This window comes from Poecile atricapillus, chromosome 28, assembly GCF_030490865.1.
Source record: "Poecile atricapillus isolate bPoeAtr1 chromosome 28, bPoeAtr1.hap1, whole genome shotgun sequence".
Classification (NCBI taxonomy): Eukaryota; Metazoa; Chordata; class Aves; order Passeriformes; family Paridae; genus Poecile; species Poecile atricapillus.
The window spans coordinates 5685260-5702984 of NC_081276.1; the positions used below are offsets into that span (position 1 = coordinate 5685260).

General features: G+C 42.1%; 1 protein-coding gene, 1 long non-coding RNA gene and 1 other non-coding gene across 3 annotated transcripts; all 3 read right to left on the reverse strand.

The window, feature by feature from the left end:
- Nucleotides 1-1529: 1529 nt before the first annotated feature.
- On the reverse strand, nucleotides 1530-12113 carry LOC131589476 (uncharacterized). The gene is made up of 3 exons (XR_009279753.1): nucleotides 12062-12113; nucleotides 9198-9264; nucleotides 1530-5424 (listed from the first exon to the last, which is right to left on the reverse strand). It is a non-coding gene; the product is annotated as an uncharacterized LOC131589476 (long non-coding RNA).
- Nucleotides 3499-3571, reverse strand: TRNAF-GAA (transfer RNA phenylalanine (anticodon GAA)). Its single transcript has one exon. It is a non-coding gene; the product is annotated as a tRNA-Phe (tRNA).
- Nucleotides 12114-13014: 901 nt separating the features above from the next.
- Nucleotides 13015-16264, reverse strand: LOC131589159 (kelch-like protein 24). The gene is made up of 3 exons (XM_058858316.1): nucleotides 14928-16264; nucleotides 13791-14202; nucleotides 13015-13568 (listed from the first exon to the last, which is right to left on the reverse strand). The coding sequence occupies exons 1-3, from the start codon at nucleotides 15847-15849 to the stop codon at nucleotides 13256-13258; spliced, it is 1647 nt and encodes a 548-aa protein (XP_058714299.1). The 5' UTR covers nucleotides 15850-16264; the 3' UTR covers nucleotides 13015-13255.
- Nucleotides 16265-17725: the final 1461 nt, after the last annotated feature.

The window sequence follows — 17725 nt, forward strand, 5'->3', positions numbered from 1 at the left end:
TTATTTAAGTCCCAACTTTACTACCCTGGAAGAAGAGAAGCCAGATGTGGACTGGTTTCGACCTGACCCAGGGGGACATGGGGGAAGCACGGGAGTGTGCGCAGAGAACAAAAACACTCCCCATGGCAGTGGCACTGCAGAAAAAGCTCCAAGGCCATGCTGGACAAATATCAGCAATTACAGAAACAGTTGAGTAGAAATAGGTGGCTCAGACAGCTTCAAAGAGAGACAAAATAGCAAAAAAATCGCTAACTATATGGCATCTAGTTCAAAATTCATCACTATAATTAAAGGTTAATAAGTTGCAATGATCACCATTGTTACCACCTGGCCCTGAGAGGCTTTTTTGCCTGTTTTTGTAAAATTGTGCCGTTTTTCCTCTGTCTGTGAACAACGAGAAAATATTGAGAGAAAGAACTGAATTTGTTAAAGTTAACTTCGTGAGGTTTTTTGTTTTTTTCTTTTCTCTTTGTTTTTCCCCTCTGTGAGAGTATGTGGGGAATGACAGAGACTTCCCTCAAACTGTCTAGAGATAACAACAGCAGAGCAGCAGTAGAGCAGGGCAGTTTCCCACCCTGGCTCCCTCTCTAAGAAAAGGCACTGGGATAGTACCCAGTTTGTTAAAAAGTCATGATTCATTGGTTTTTAAATGTTTTTATATACCCTTTTAGAGTTAATTTTGTGTTTTAAGTAATTATGAATTTATGCAGTTGCAGTTTTTTAGAGTTTTACTAGAGAAATTATTGTGATTCTTTGAAAGTTCAAAAAGCCCCTTTCTAAGAAGTGTTTAAGGTGAATATTAATAGAAGTAAAAGTTATCTTGCAATAATTAGTTTTGAAACCTAATGTTAAAATATTGAATGATTTACAGCTACTAATAAAACAACCTTCCAATAAATGTTATCTACAAAAGATATTTATGGTTTAAAAAATAGGAGAAACTTTGCTGTACAAGACAAAGTTAAGTTAAGCATATATTACCCATTTGTTTGTTTTTTCCACAATTCTAATAAGGTAATTTTAATGTGAGTCCTTTTGTTATAAAAAACACATAAACAACAGCATATATACTGATTTGGACTTCAGATTTTAGTTAAGAATTAGACTAGTTTTTGAGAAGTGCTATAAAAGCTGAATGGCAACTTGCCAGATCCTGTTGTCATTTTTCTCTAGTAAAACTGCACTTTAAAAATCCTAACCAACTTAAGCATATACTAGGCAAATTCCTGTTATGAATAAGTATTTTAGTAACATTTGTAATTATTGTGAGTTATTTTTAAAGCCAAATGACATGGAATTGTGATGTATTTATTACATTTTTATAATTTTTATAGTGAATCCATGTTATATTGTGTTCAGAAGTATATACCAAACTTTCAGTTGCCTTTTTGTAATAATAGAGTAAGATTAAGTTATGCTTTTATTTGATATAGATTAAGTGTTAATAGAATTAAGCAAAGTTAAGTTTTATTATGTTTAAGTTTGAATGTTTTTAAGTGAAGTTTTATAGCTTTGATATTCTTTTGAGGTTAAATTTTGTTATTTCTTTTTGTCATAGTTAATTGTTACCAGGTTTAAATATTGTTTGATTTAAATTGTTTTATGTATTGTTGAAGACACTTGTTTGAACTGCAAAGTATAGTTATTTCCCTAGAAAGATAAAGGTGACTACAACTGAAACAGCTGTGATAAACTCTGATGAACACCTGCTTGTGGATAGAAGTGAATGCAGTCTGTGACACCCTTGATTTCATCAGGAGTTCATTGTTTGTTGCAATCTATGCAGTTTTTGGTTTTTATAGCTTTATTATTTTTCAGTGTTTCCAGAATTCCAAGAAAATGTATCATTGCTGGGGGTCAGCAGCCATGGGAGAGTGTAAAAGATGGTCCAAAGATTCTCTCATCTATCTCACAACTGTCTCAAGGACAGAGGCTGAGACCCTGAATATCACAAGGGATTTGGTTTAGGGGGTTTGGCCTAGCTGAGGTGGATGTTTGCTCAGTGATTGTTTGCAGGTGGTTGCACGGTACACTGCCCTCGTTCCTGCTGGTGAGCAGAGGTTTGTGCGTGGTACCCTGTGCAATGGGATTTCCATGACACATTGCCCTCATTCCTGCTGGTGAGCAAAGACTTGCAAGACATGGTTTGCTCTCTACCCTACTCCTGCCCCCTGCACAATGGAATTCATCACAATGATCATCAATCTCCTCTGTTTTTGGCCCTGTGCCCCTCACTTTGTAAAAGACTATAAAATTATACCCCAAACTTACCTTCCTTTGAGATCTCCCCAACAGACAGAAGACTCTGCGTCGTTGGACAGCTGAGTGGACTTCAACGTTGGTAGCTATAATCCCCTTACTCTCTTTTCCTTCTGCTTTGTTTTCTCCTCTTTTCCCTCTATCACATATTAGTGCTGATGAGCACTCAATAAAGTGTGTTTTGCTGTTTAAGTCCTTGGTTTGCTGATAATCTTCTGTACTCTAAGACTGACTAAAACAACCACATCACGAATCCCACCTTGCGGATCATGACAGGAGAGGCTTCAGATTAAACCAACCACTGAATGGTTTAATTGGTCTGGTACCTAAGGCTTCTGATCATTTGCTTTGTACAAATGCATTTTAACAGTTTGCTGTGCTTTAAGCATCTCATAGCTGCTACTATTGAGAACCTTGTTTTGAAAATTAGTTAAGAGACATCTTTCCAGTTTAAAGCCTAGGACCTGGCCAACCCTTGACTTTACCTGGACAGAATGTTTGCCAACAGATCCAGATGTTCTCTGTGCCAAATCAATATTTGAGTTACTTTTTGACTTGGCAATTTGACCCTATTAATATAACAGCTGGATCAGTTTTGAAGTGGTAGATGCCTCTCAGATGAGGCATAGCGACCCGGTTCGTGAGTGACACGATGGCTAAACTTACAGGCCTGTCGGGCTAATCACACGCAAACACCAATGTGGTGGACGGTGAAGAGCGTTTATTTCCAGTGTGCATGGTTTTATATGACCGATTTATGATTACGTCATCACCGTGATATTATGGGTTATAGAACTTTGGAGAAAGAGGGGCCCTATCTTCACGTACATCGCGAGATCTTCCGATCGGCTTTCCCTGTCTAACCACATCATCTCCCCCCCTCTCCATGAACAGAACTTTATAACTGAATGACTTATGTAATTAACAACAAACCGTGAACTTGTTAGTAATGAACATTAAACGTAACCGCGGTGTGTTAGTATGAACTATAATGAAAACTCAGGTTAACTGTCTCTGTTCTAAATATAAAATGTCAATCTTATCCAAATGGGTTTCTACAAACTGGGCTAACTTATTAAGAAGACATGGACCAAAGATAAGTGCAAACACAACAATGATAACTGGTCCTGCTAACGTGGATATGAGGGTAACAATCCATGGGGATTGGCTGAACATTGAGTCAAACCAGTTCTGTTGAGAACGTTGTCGGCTACGCTGTTCAAGTCTTTGCTGAAGCTCTGTCGAAACTCGGGATCTAACCAGGGACCTTTAGATTTTCAGTCTAATGCTCTCCCAACTGAGCTATTTCGGCGGGATAGAGGTTGGCTGGTTATGGTTGTGTTGGCTCTGAACAGCCATGACCTCCTTGATGCATAGGTAGGATATCTAGTCCACATGTGTTGCTGTTGGGCCCAAAAGTACCGCGAGGCTGATGGCAGTAATGAGTTCTCGCTTTTGGCGTGGGAAACCTCTCTCTTGGTGGTAAGGCAATTCATCTCCATGGAAATACAGGATCCTAGGGATAACAACCACTTGGACACAGAAATCGTTAACTTCATCAAAGTGTTTGATGGAAATACACGGAGTAATACCTGTGGAGCTACAGGCCCAGATTCCTGAGGTTGATGGAACTACCCAGGACTTGGTCTTATCGAGTGGCAGTGGGCTTCCGGGCTACAATGCCTTTTGGTGGGACTCCGCCCTCTCCCTTTTCCAGGGACGGGTTTCTCCCCTCCCTTTCTCCACCTTCCTTCCAGCGGGTTCTTTTCCTTACAATGAGATAGTCTAGGGCACGCTCCCTGATTGGACTCTGAGCTCTCCTCCCCTTCACCATTGGCGCTGTCCTCCCGCCTCCCCTTAGACTCCCGATCGCATATGTCCGCGTGCGTTAGGCACCCTTCGCTCTGCTCCTTCTTCCTCTCCCCGGCACCATTTCATGGTGGGTATGGCAGAGGCCTTTCCCCGACATCTCCAGGGCCCGCGGTGTCGGGCGCGCCCCGCGGCTCAGTGGCATCAGTACCCCCTGGCAGCAAATTATGTTCCGTGGCCAAACCTGTGTTAGAACCGGGCAGGCGGGACGGCGACTCAAGCCGCCCGTCATCATTGGATGGCCAGTTAGAATTGGTGGGGCAATCAATAAACGTGGTCTGAGTAGCAGCTCCAGCCCCCACCCGTGGTGTAACCTTTAAACAGCTTTGAGCTGCCTTCCAAGTTTCCTGCTCTTGAAGAGCTTTTCGCAGCGCTTCCTTAACTCTCGCCCAGCTTTTAAGGCACTTGCTGGACTTAAAGCACAACACGTCATCCGTGAGCGCCTTAGTACACCTAACCCAGCAATCTGGGTGTAATATATCTACGGGATCATCAACAACACATAATTCTAGTAATCTGGTAACCGCGCATTCAAAGTCCCTTGATTTGCAGTCTATACCCCACTGCTCATGCAGCTGCGAAACTACCTTGCCGAGCGACTGCATCCCGGCGGTACAGGAGTGTTTCTTTGGAGTACAGGAGTTTCTTTGGAGAAAGAGGGGCCCTATCTTCACGTACATCGCGAGATCTTCCGATCAGCTTTCCCTATCTAACCACATCAGAAGTGGTCTTGGAGAATCATTTCCAGAGGTGGTTATCCAATCCTTCATTGATTTTGTTTTTGTTTTTGTTTGTTTGCAGACTATAAGATGCTGATGCAGTGTTTTTGTGGTTAATGATAGTTCTGTATTACATATGTTATTAATAATGTTTATTATTTGATTGATTTTTAACTGCTATAGGTTTTTTATTCATTATATATGGTTTTGTGTTGATATTGATGTACTTGACAGAAGTACACCTCATTTTTTATTTTTTTTTTTAAATGGGAGGAATTGATACTCTAAAAGGATTTGATTAGTGTAATATGTGCATTAGAAATTTGGACCACAATAATGAAATATTTATATCAAATATTTAGAAAGATCATATAAGCTGAATTTACAGTTAAGTGTACCACAGCTAAGTCAAAATGATTCATTAACTTCAAGGGGAGAAGTGCCTGTGTTTTGTTAAAAGGTTCCAAAAGGTCACCTGTCCATCTGACCAGACTGTCTGCCTCTGAAAACGTGAGATCCAGTGAACGGAGATGTCACCACACAGCCTTGGTACTCCAGACATGTATCAGAAATGGACCTGTCAGGACACAGTTGTGTCTGAAAACTATACAGACAGTTTGCCAACAGAAATTTTATGTTGTTATCATGATGTTGTATCTTTACCAATTTTTTTCAGTTATTCTCTGTTTTAAGATTTAGAAAGATGTGAAGAACAACCTGAACATCAAAGCCCTCAGTCAGTCATCAATCAGCTGCCAGTTGATGTCACAGGAGCAACAGATGTTCCAAGACTGAATCGCATTAAAACATAGTCTGTTTGTGAGAGAAATTCTGTAGAAGATCTGAAAGCGTATAGAGAGTCCATCTAACTGTATATAAAATCAAAATTATAACTGTATTTTACCCTTTAAGCAAATTGCTTTCATGCTTAGATTGCATAAATACCAGAGCACGTGTGTTAAAAGTAGTTAGATAATAGTTTAAGATAAAGAGTTTAGTTTGTGTGATAATTGTTATTTGTAGGTTATTGATAAATTTAGAAAATATATTAGTATAAAGTATAAGTATTCCCCCTTCAAGAGTTAAGGTGAGCATATTTGAAAGTTCATTTAACTTTAAACCTTAAAGGAATTCATTCAACAAATTACAAAAGCCTGATTAGCTGTGATTCTGAAAGCAGGATGTCATTTGCATGGAATAAACTGCTTATAGTAATCATGCTGTGTATAGTCCTGTAATATATGGTTGTATAATTTGTGGTTTATTGTATATGTATATAAGCAGTGAAAAGAAATAAAAACTGGTTATGAGTATCAAACACACATGCATAGCAAGGAATTGGAACACGACAGCCAGGAGCTGGAGGAGAGGGGTAATTTGCAAAAGAACAGAATGGCAACAAGAAGAACAAGGCCCACCCAAGAGATAGGCGTACTAATGACTCAGAGATTTATGCCTGATACTGAACTGATCTGATTCTCTAGTTCTGGTAACTCTCCCCCTCCCAAGGAACTTCGTTAACAATCCAAACAGAAAAATCTCCACATCATGCATCTCAATACTCAGTTCCCGTAAAAGCCACTCAAACCTTTCCTCCCTTCTCAGAAACATAGTTAACAAACCTACAGTAAATATGAATATGGAATGAACCCTGGAAGAAAGAACTGTACAGCCTCAGGCTGTAAAAATTGTATAAAAACTCACTCCACCAAAGGACAGGTGGTGAACTTGGGGGAATCAGGACGGTAGAGACTGATTCAGAGTTCACCCAGCACTGATCCCGGGCTCGACGCTAACTGTGATTGTGGTTGTTTCCATAACACAATTTTTGCAAACTTTTCAATAAAATTACTGTTGATAAATTTGGCTGATTTTCATTTATAACAGTCCCAACCAACTGTCTGCTAACTAACATCCAAAAGCGACAGAACATATGGGTCACTCTGGCACATTTGACAGGCCAAAAATCATTGTGTCTAAGCTTAGCCACACCTGGAGATCCTTCTCGTAACTGTCTCATAGGAGTCCCTGAGTGGGATCCTCAAGCATTTAAAAGTTTAGTTAGTAATGAGACTCGACTGAATTAATTGGCAATGTTATGAGAATGTAATCGCACCGTTGGCTTCACGTTAAGACAACTTGAAGCCTGCTGACAAACAAAAATTATTGAAGTTCTCAATGTTACTGTAAGGCCCCCAGAAGAATTAGATTTGTTAGGCTCCACCCATACCTCAGGTTGATGGATGATGTTTGAGCCTCCTACAAAAAGCCACTCCAACAAAGTGATGCAACACTGAGCAACAGTTAACTCTATAGTTGATCTTACTACGAACACCAGAAGTAAAGCTTTTTATTCATGGTGCAATCTCACAGAACAATCACCAAGGCGATTACCTAGTGCAATATTCTTAATCTGGAGAGATAGAGCATGGAATGAGATTCCTGCTAGCCCACATAGAGGACCCTGTAACTTTGAGAAACTTACTTTGTTCTATACAAATTTACACCAATTGTTAAATATAGCTGGTAAAATAAAAACCATCAAATGGTCAAAGCAAAGCCTGAATAAATTACAATTTGATGATGTTAGAGACCCAGACTTTTAAAGTGGTACACTAATCAAGTGGTATAATATAGCTAGCCTCCTTTTACTCCAAGAGCAGTTGCTGCTAAAAGCTTGTCAACTCTAAAAAAGCTAGCTTATTGGACCAGGAAAGAACTGAATTTAACATCAACAATGTTAAGCAAACTTTCAGCTGATGTGAGTGGTGTACGCCACACCATATTGCAAAATCAAACTGCAGTTGATCTCTTGCTTTTAGCACAAGAACATAGTTGTGAAGAGTTTAAAGGTATGTGCTGTTGGAACCTTACTGACCATTCAGTTTCAATCCACAAACAACTAAGGCAGCTGCAGGATGAGTTGCATGCCCTGGGGGAAGGTGGTGACCCCATTGGGGGTTGGTTGGCCAGCTAGGGCATTGCTGAATGATTTAAGTCTCTTGTGCTGAAGGGAGGACAAATTTTACATTATATATTGTTATCTTGTCTCTGTAAAAGTGTAAAATTAATCACGTCTAAAGCCTGGCTTGTGCAAAAAGAGAAACGGGGAATTGTAGTAAAACATTTTAACAGAGTAAAGGCATGCTATTTTAGTAAAATCCTGTCTGCACAAGCCAGCCTTTGGTATAAATGATGATATTAAAGGTAGTGTCCTCGAAACTCTCCTGAAGCAGCGAGAATGAAAAACAATAGCCTTGTGTATTGAGGAAAGAATGTAAACCATATGTATTAATCAATAGTAGCTTGCTAAGCCCACAGACCCTGTCGGACCGTATAAAAGTGTGCTAGAGATAGAAATAAATGACATTTGCCATACTTCTGTGAAGACTCGGTGAATAGTCTGAGCGGTTTCTCAATAGTTCACAAATGCAAACAGAACTGATAGAATTTTTTTTCAAAGAGAGATGTACTTTGGGCAAAGGTGGACAGGCAGAAGCAGGCCCTGGGAGCAGAAATCCTCCTCCCTCACGGGGAATGACAGCCTCCAAAAGGCTCAGTCCTTCCTCCCTGGTCTGTTTCCCAGGAGGAGCTGGTTTCACTGGCCAAGCAAAGTGACCTGCTGTTCAGAAAGGCAGAGACTTAGCAGAGGCACCAGCTGGCCCAGGACCACCCCAAGCTGATGAAGGAGTTCTGTGAGGCAAGGTAGCTGGGTCAGCTTTTGGTGATGGAAACCTCCAACAGGTCTGCTCATCATCATTACCCTCTGCTGTGTCCTTAACCCAAACACACTCCCAGGGGAGCTGCTGTGGCTGCAAGTGGAGCTTCTGTCCCACGAGCCTGGGTCCCATTATTGCACACACTGACAAGAGAGCCCCACTGCAGCACTGCCAGCTCCCTCCCTCTCTCCTCTCCCTTCTTCCTCCCCATTTTTACCTTTGAAAAATTAAATTTGCCTCAACAGTCTACTGGCCTTGATGGAGAACAGGTTTAAATCTCAGATGCTCAGAGGGATTTTGAACATCAAAGCTGCTTGTAAAATATGTTAAACTTCTTTGCAAAGATGATCTTGATACAAAATTAAAATTTTAAGATATTGTCAGTATGGATGGTTAGGCAGAAAATGAATCCATGAAGTGCAGTTAGGAGGCAGTGCAAGCCATGAAAGAGGGAGGTTAAAACTGAACAACACAAGAGAGCACCAAAATCTCCACAGCTTTCCTTTTCGCCAAGTTATTTGCTGCCTTATATTAAATCTTCCTGAATATCTTAGTAATACACGGGGTCAGGGTGGAGAGAGGAGTCACCAAGTGTCTTGATCAAGAGAATCAAATTATGTGTGGTTCTCACCTTGAGGTTTAATGCTGTATGTACATAAAGACCCCCATCAGGTAAGAGATCTACTCCTCTTCCTCCTCTGAAAAAAAAAAAATTATTCAGTGTTGCAGTGTGTTTCTTGTTAATGGTATGTTCTGCTCTTCCCCAAGTTGATGGTTTGGTCCAAATGAGACCCTCCCACCCCATGTTGTCAATCTACTCTAAGTCCCCTGTCAATCCTATCTTAGGCTCACCAGATGCTTGGAATTCCTCTTCATAAATCCCCTAAACTTTGATGCTTGATTAGTCCATGTGACCCAACTTTCCCCCCTACCTCCCTCATTGGATGATGATTTTTTGAACCCTGCCTTTTACCCTCCCCAGGATATCTCTGATTAGCTGATGCTTTGCACACTTCCTTTGAACCGCCTCCCTATTTCAGCTGTTGCACGCTCGCATTTTCTGTCTTTTGCCCCCAAGATTCCCCAGAGCAATAAATCCTCTACTATCCCGTGCAAAAGACCTCCCTCTTGTCCTTGCCTCTTCAGAGCACAGACTGACAACCAAAAAGCTGTAGAGCAAGTGCTCTAGTCACTCCTCGGGTCATTCTGCTCCTGGGCTGTGACCCACTCCTGTGCAGGCCAAAGTGGCAGAGCCAGATAAGCTCCGGCGAGATACGATAGGAAGTCGCATAGGATACAAGATAGGATTACAAGAACATTATGAGGGTGAGAAAAATTGGGTGAAACCATAATAGAGTTAATACCTGTCAGTTAATCTCCCAATGCAGGTACAATTGCAGCACTGGCTTTAACAACATGATCACACCTCTTATTTTTTTTTCGCTACTAGGTTAGGCCCACAGGGCTGTGAATGAAAACAGGACTAGTCTTCTCAAATATAATTTAAACTTTCTTTCCTTCAGAAAAGACAAGATGTCAGAAGTGACACTGAAGAGAGTGAAAGGAGCGAAGGAGAGGATCTGGCAAAGCACAAAGAATAACACAGGGCTTGCTGCAAAATACCAGGAACCAGTAAGTCTTCGGAATGCTGAAGAGGAGCTAGGGGAGAGGCTTGACAGTGCTTCACTGGAGTGTGCCTGAGGCCTAGGTGGAGGTGAATTTCATCACATCTATAGGCAGTTAAGTCACTTAAGAAGTTGTTTTCTAGAATTATTATATTAGGATTATTCGTTTACTACTACTCTATAATCATTCATCCAGGGGAAAAAAGGGTATTCCAGCCAAAGTCCCACTGCATAAAGAGAAGAGGGGTTGAACAAGCTGCTGAAGTTATGACTCCTATCTGTGATTATCTCAAAGCCTTCCCAAAAGGTTCATGAGATAATAAATTAAAATGGGGAAAGATTTAACCAGTTTGCAATTTCAAAAGACAGTGGCAGCCATAACCAACCACCCCTGAAAGGACTTGCATGTGAAAGGCACTGGCTTAAATGGCAAATAAGTTTTCACTTGGGAAGTATAAAATGGTCAGGCTCTGGGATAAACCATTTCTGCAACTAAGGCCTGGCCAAATGATACAAGCTGTATTTGCCATATGAATTATACAAAATAGCTCTAATGTCTAAAAGATTTTGCTTACTGAATGTCTTCTCAGGGAGAAGTCTCCTAAGACTAAGAACTAAATTCTTCCAAATGCACACTTTTCCACCAGAAATTATACATAATAAATGGAAGCTTTCTATATGGATGTATTAATTTTGTTGAGATTTCACTTTTAAAATTGGAAAATACAAGCATTACAACACTATCATTTTACTCCAATGGTTTAGGGTTTGGATGATGCTTCACCTTGCAATTTCTTGCATAAGATCTAATTTTCAGAATTTATAGTATAACAAAAAATTTTAAGGAAATGTAAAAAATTAATTGCACAACAAAAAAATTCTGTTTTATATACATTTTGCAGGAAATCTTTTTAGAATATCAGATCATATGTCAGTAGGAAAACCTGTGAACCTTGCTGGTAGCCCAACATTATGTAACTCAAAGGTTGAACCAGCTTTCCCTTGAAGGACTCTGGAGTTTGGGTCTGCAGGCTGCAATCCTGGAAGACAGGCAGCCACCCGCTCTCTGTGGAACATCAGCCTTGAGCAGGCTGTCACCTCACCCCCACTAGCTGCACTTTGGTGGGGGTACAAGACCCTTCACTGGGATCCCTGGTGTAAGGGCTTGCCCATGAATTAGTGTACCGTGTCCCTTTGAGTATAATGCTTTCTTTTAAAGTCCCAAATAATACATGAGAATCTCAGCATTTAAAAGATTTATGTGGCCTCCAGGGCACAACTGGCCCCTGGACCCAGAGAACAGGCCCAGCCTTGGCTGCTGCAGCCCCATCATGGGTCTCCCAGCTTTGCAGGGGGAGCTGGCAAGGAGAGGAAGCCAAACCAGACCTACAGCGCTCCTGTCTGGAGGCCTGCTGTCCTGACAGAGCTGTCACAGTGGCAGGGTTGCTTTTAACAAACACCTCTCAGTTTTTAAGGCCTCTTCCCTTCTCTGGAGATGTTAATCATTCAGCTCAGGAATTCTCTTGTTGTGTCACATCAGAGAACAGACTCTGACAGCATAGACGACTGCAGTGGTTGCAGTGCAGCTTCCTAGCTTGCGTCTGTTGCACCTGTTGCACTCTCCACACTTGGGAGGCCTGAGTGCCCTTGGAGATCAATCCCCTAAGTCCGTAGTTCTGACCAGGAAATGCTCTTCTTCATATGTCTTTAATTACAGCTATGTGCAGGACCCTGCTCCTTGCACCCTCATTTTAGTGCATTGGGATGGGCATTTTTATTCTGAGTCTCTGCAGCCGTGAACCCAAAGAGGACTAAGGAAACTGAAGCCAGATTCTTAGGACTCAGTGTGCAACTGTTTGTCATCACATACCTGAATCCATAAATCCAGAACAGTCTCCCTCCTGTGCTGCTCTCCATCCTGGAATAAATTTTATATAGTTTTAGCCATAATTACATGTCCTGGGTTGATTAAATTGTATCCCCATTCAGCCACTTAACCCAGACATAGGTTTTGTATTCTTAAAATTCCATCTGAGAGTAAAAGTGAGTGGAAAAGAAGCACCGAGTCTGTTATCAGAGACTGTACTTGCTCCCCCCTCATCGCGAGTTTTGACTACAGCACAGACAGACAACAAGACACAGATCGCCTTGGCTTTCCAACTAGCCAGAGCAGAGAGGTCCTCCTGGACTGTTTTCTTTCCCTTTTTCTAAAACGAATCGAACCTGCTCTGGACTGGGGACTCGGGGGAGCACCGGGAGCTTGCACCCGTGGACTACCGGGAGCCCAGCCTGGGCAGCGGCATTTTCCAGTGCCAGAGGGACTGATAACAGAGCAAACACCCACAGGAAAGAGACCCTCTGAAGTTTGTCATCTCTTCTGAACGGCGAGAGGTTTTGTAATTTGATATAATTCATTTTTTGTGCTGGGTAGTGCTGTGCCTGTGAAATAAACAAGTTTTTTTTCCACTTCTCTCAGAAAAATCTCTTCCCGAACCAATTAGAAAGTGGGAGAAAAGGGCCACGTGAGTTTGCTTCCTGGGAGGAGCCCCACTGGAAGTTTTCTCCCAAATTTGCCCTAAACCAGGACATTACATAAGCTGTGAAACTTGATTATTTCAGGCCAAAATGGTACTGATATTAAGTATGGCTTTACAGCACTTGCTGTTTGTTTTCTTTTTTTGCTCTGTCCTACAGCACTATTGGTTTATAATCCTGCTGAAGATTCTCTTGGCACACATTTGATTTATTGTTTAAATCCTATGATATTTTTTAACAATGAAGCGGTGATTTTCCAGCTGTTCAAAGGACAGAGAGCCACAGAGGTTAAAGGTCAGAACAGCCCTTTATTGAGCATCAACCCTAAAGTTTATGTACCGTAACAATACCAATCACCATTTTCAATAATGACCTGCATCCTTTGTGTAGACAAAGTTTTCACTGGCTCTTGCTTCAAGTTCATGTGTCAAGTAGAAAAAAAATGTAAAATTACAAAGGAACAAAAGTTTTAAAATGTCACAGGCCACAGCTGATGCAATCTAACTCCCCTCAGCTGTAAAGCTTCCATTCATGCCCGCATATCAAATCTTCGCACAGAAACACAGCCATGAATAGGAAGGGGGCAAGGGAGTTTGTCATCTATGACCTGACACACATCAGTGTAGGGATCAAAGAGGACTACGGTGGGGAGGGCACTGTTTCCCTTCCGCTGGCCAAGGAGATAAATTTGTCCATTCACAGTGCTGCATCCCATGAAGAACTTCTGGGTCAAGCATTCCTCATTCACCTGGGTCCATTCATCTGTCTCCACATCAAATCGAAAAGCTCCCCCTCCTACAGTGTACAGAGCCCCATTCAGGGATGTGATGCAGAGGTCATACCTGCAAGAGAAGAAACCCTTGATCAGAATCAACAGAAAGATTTGGCCCCTGAAATATTCAGGGTGACCTTGGTCCTCAAATCAGAAATCCTGTTTAAACAGAGACTCACACAAGTGTTGCAGGGACAGGACTTCTAGATTTCTACAGTCTAACTTCTTCTTGGAGCAGGACCAACACTAGAATACTTCATCTTCTGCCAGGTCCCAGAATATTATTTCTTACCTTGGAAGAGGGGAGAATGAGATGACATCCCAGCTGTCTGTCTCTGTGTTCAGCCTTTGCACTCCATCATATACATGTCCATTCTCATCCAGGCCACAGACCACGTAGATCCTGGTCCCCACACTGACTGCATCGCCTCTCTCCACAGGCTGAGCCATAGGACTCATGCTTTCCCACTCTGACTCCATCAAAGCCATACGCTCCACTGCTGGGATTATCCCTTCATCTGTGCTCCCTCCGAGAACATACAGGTACAGCCCTACTCCTACTGCACAGTGGCTATTGCGGGACTTCTTCATGGCTGGCCCTTCCAGCCAGCAATTGTCCAAGCAGTTGTAGATAAGCACCCAATCCACACTGTACCACACAAACTCATCCCGGAAATACCCTCCTGTCACAAAAAGGAAGCTCCCTGGAAAGACAACAAAGAAAATACTAGTCACATGAAGGCTAAAAATTGCTCCTGATAGCTGGGGTTCTCATTTCACCCTGGGCTGTACCAATAAGGTACAAGATAAGGAGAGAAAATCACTGCTCTGTCCATCAGTTTGCAGTATTTAATTCCTCATCCACACAGATACATTTGGCCTACAGTATGCAGCCCATCTTTCCAAGCCTGCTCCAATTTTTGAACACAATCATGGAAACACTGGTTGGAAAGAACCTCAGGGATCTCACTTTCAAACTCCTACCAGAAATGGGACTATTACCAACACTAATACAGGAAGCCATAGAATTGAGGTGGCTTGAAAGTCCCCAAGCATGAAAATATTCCAACATCTATGGATAAGTTTAATGTAATGGCAAGTATAAATTAGAAGTCACCTGTCATCTGTCTAGACCACTACAAAAGAGAAGGCCAAAAATTACACTGCTTAAAGCTAATTCCAGATAAAGCCAAGTTAAGGAGCTCGGCAGACTGCATAGTTTTGCTATATGAGAAAAATGATGTCTAGCATTCTCCTGGGACTAAGGAAAACAAAACCATTCTTTGAACAAATATGAACACCAATATGAATGATGTTTTAGCAATGCTCAGCACAACAGTTTTACAGCAACAGCTAGACCCCCTGCATTTGGGATTCACAGTCTCAACTTCTGTTTGCATTTGCTCATTCTCCCTTCTCTGTAAGTTACCTACTGCTGCCACTGCATACTGGGTGAGGTTCCTGCGCTGCAGTGGAGAACAAGCCTGCCAGGTCCCTGTTTTAGGCTGAAAGAGGAATAATTCTTGCTGTTCCTTGTCATGCTTTCCTCCCAGGACATATAAGGTGTCATAGCTCCGACCAGCATAAGGACACAGTTTCAGATTTTGCCAGCTGGGTGGGGGACAGCTGTCTAACTTCTTTATTAGTCTGGAAAAGATATCTGTCTCTCCAGCATGCTTACTGTGTTTCACCAAGATATCAAGGAAGGATAAACTCAGAAAAGTGACCCTGACTGCGCCCACCAAATCCAGAAATTCTTCCTCTCTTGTTGCTGGGTCCTCCATTATCCAAATCATAATACTGTCAAAAACCACATCCTCTCTTGAAATGAAGAGGTCATCACTTTTCAGGAGCTGCATCAGCATTTCCTTGGGTAATGCCTTAAATTCTTCCTGGCATATCACATCCCCCCAGTGAGTGAGAGCCACATTCATAGCAGACATATACAACTCTGTAAAGGCAAATTGCTGTGAGTAGGTCATCAGGCCTAGGCAGTTGGAAACATGCAGTTCTCTCTCCAGAAATTTCTCACACAACAGTTTCACCCTGTCAAACTGAAAAAAATCAGCTGTTTCCAGTAGGCTTGTCACATTTTCTTGACCTATGAGCACTTGGGCTGTGCGAGTGAACTCAAGTAGTGCCTGAAAAGGCACTGCATCAATCCCTTTTATCACTATGTGCTGTTCAGAGCTCTCTCTTGCTCCTCCAAAAAACATGGCTTCAAAATATCGACTGTGTACTGAAAGCATCCTACGGCTGACCTGGAAGAGTCTCTCTCCAACCTCAAGAATTGTGTCTGCAATCATTTCTGTCTGAGGTCCCAGCTCCCGTGGCTCTTTAGCAGGCTCCATGCTTGTAGACTGCCAGGCAGTTAATTTTAACTCAGTCTTATACAGCTCTTACCCATGCAAGATCTCTGGAAACATTATCCCCCTAGCTAGGCTAAATATGAGATAAGTCAGTCTTGTCCTAAAAATAGAATGTTTTCTACTCTCCTGCTTTGCTCTTCTGTCTTTTCTGCTACTTTCTGAAGAACAATAGCAGAACAGCTGTATAACCAAAAAAATGCAGATTTGACTGGCATCTACTTTTACCAGGTAAGACCACAGCAAATAAGGGGAGCTGTTAGCCAAGCAAAGAGCCAGGGCTAAGAAAAAACAGGAGAAACAACCAAAAGATTCCTAAGCACAGAGTAAATATCGGGAAGTTGTAGAAAACATTGAACCCATTTGGAAAAAAGCAACCATTACCTTATCTTTCTTTAGTTCAAGTTTAATCAAATACCTAAGTGATTAGCTTTTATTATGTATCTATACTTTAGTAAGAGAGAAGAGGAAGGAGTAAGCTGCCATTCAAACCCAGAAGGCTTCAGATGTTCAGTCATCCTCAATCTGAATGCACTAGTGTACATTACAAAGATGTAGGACAAGAAACAGCTAATGCCATAGTGATTTTTTCCAAAGCTATTACATGAAGAGATTTGCATACTGACCTTGAAGTAGAGTCCTTTATCTAAAGAGCCCATGCCAGCAAGACTCACCCCCAGTTCTTGGCACAGCTCAGCAAACAGAAGCTGTGCCAGTACCTCACCATGCCCATCATAAAAACTTTCTTCCTTATTTCTAGTCTGGATCATCCCTCTTTTAGCTTAAACCATTACCCCTTGTCCTATCACAACAGGCCCTGCTAAAATGACTGTCCCCTATAATTTTCATATTCTCCTCAGGTACTTGACTCCCACAGTCTGTGCTGCAGAAAAAGAGAGCCATGCAGCTCACAGCTAAGACCAAGCAACCAACCACCTGAGCAGGAAATGTTGTGAACATGCCCTGCTCCTGTTTACACACTTGGCCCATGGCGTCAGGCAGCTCTCCCAACACTGAGAGCTCAGAATCCACCCCAGAGAGCCCCAGCAGGTCTGTTTCTGATGCTATAATTAGAGTGCAAAGATAGATTGCTGGTGTTGATGCCAATAACATGCTGCACTTTCTCCCACTTAAAGGACAGGTTTAGACTCTGCACACAGGCTGATGGTGAGCATATTCTACTCCTCATGCTTTAACTAAGGATTCTCTTTTGAATTGTGCAATTTCACAAGCAATTGTAGCATTAGAAAGAAACCAGGTTGTGAGAAGCACAACTTTATATATAGCTCTGTGAGTCCTCAGGTTAAAATCCAGATGCATCCATGTTCACACAGGCAATAGATCACACAAGACACCTGGTCCCTAGTTTCAGAGCCCCCTAGAAGTCAGATTCACTGAAATGAAATTTAAGCTCAGCTCCCACGCATTTTGGTACTGACCCAGGAAAGGCTGTGAGCTGGAGAGCAATGCTGTGGCCAAAATAACCAATAGAACCTGTACTTGCCGTGTGTTCTTCACACCTTCAGGAACAAAACTGCTGCTGCCAGCAAAACAATTCACTCTGCCACAGCCTCTGCATAAAGCGTCCTCTATAAGAGGCGAGGTGGCAGAGGTTATAAGAGGTGAGGTTATAGGCTCCAGGCACATACCTCAACTGGGACATCCTTAAAACGCCTCAGAAGACGGACAAAATGCTCTCAGGCCTTTCCCATCAATTCCCTGTTTGAAGCATGGCTTCTGCTCTGGTCCCTCCCGATCCTGCAGTGTTTATGCACACCCTGAACTAATTTAATTTAGATTTACGGCTGAAAAACTGTAATGTCAGCTGCAGTGGACTTTTACAGACTAAAACCCAGACATC

Excerpts from the sequence above, each read along its gene's own strand:
- LOC131589159 (XM_058858316.1), bottom strand. The coding sequence starts at position 15,849 with ATGGAGCCTGCTAAAGAGCCACGGGAGCTGGGACCTCAGACAGAAATG. Across the intron at positions 14,203-14,927 it reads GTATGCAGTGGCAGCAGTAG|GGAGCTTCCTTTTTGTGACA; the intron begins GTAACTTACAGA and ends TTGTCTTTCCAG. Across the intron at positions 13,569-13,790 it reads TCATTCTCCCCTCTTCCAAG|GTATGACCTCTGCATCACAT; the intron begins GTAAGAAATAAT and ends CTTCTCTTGCAG.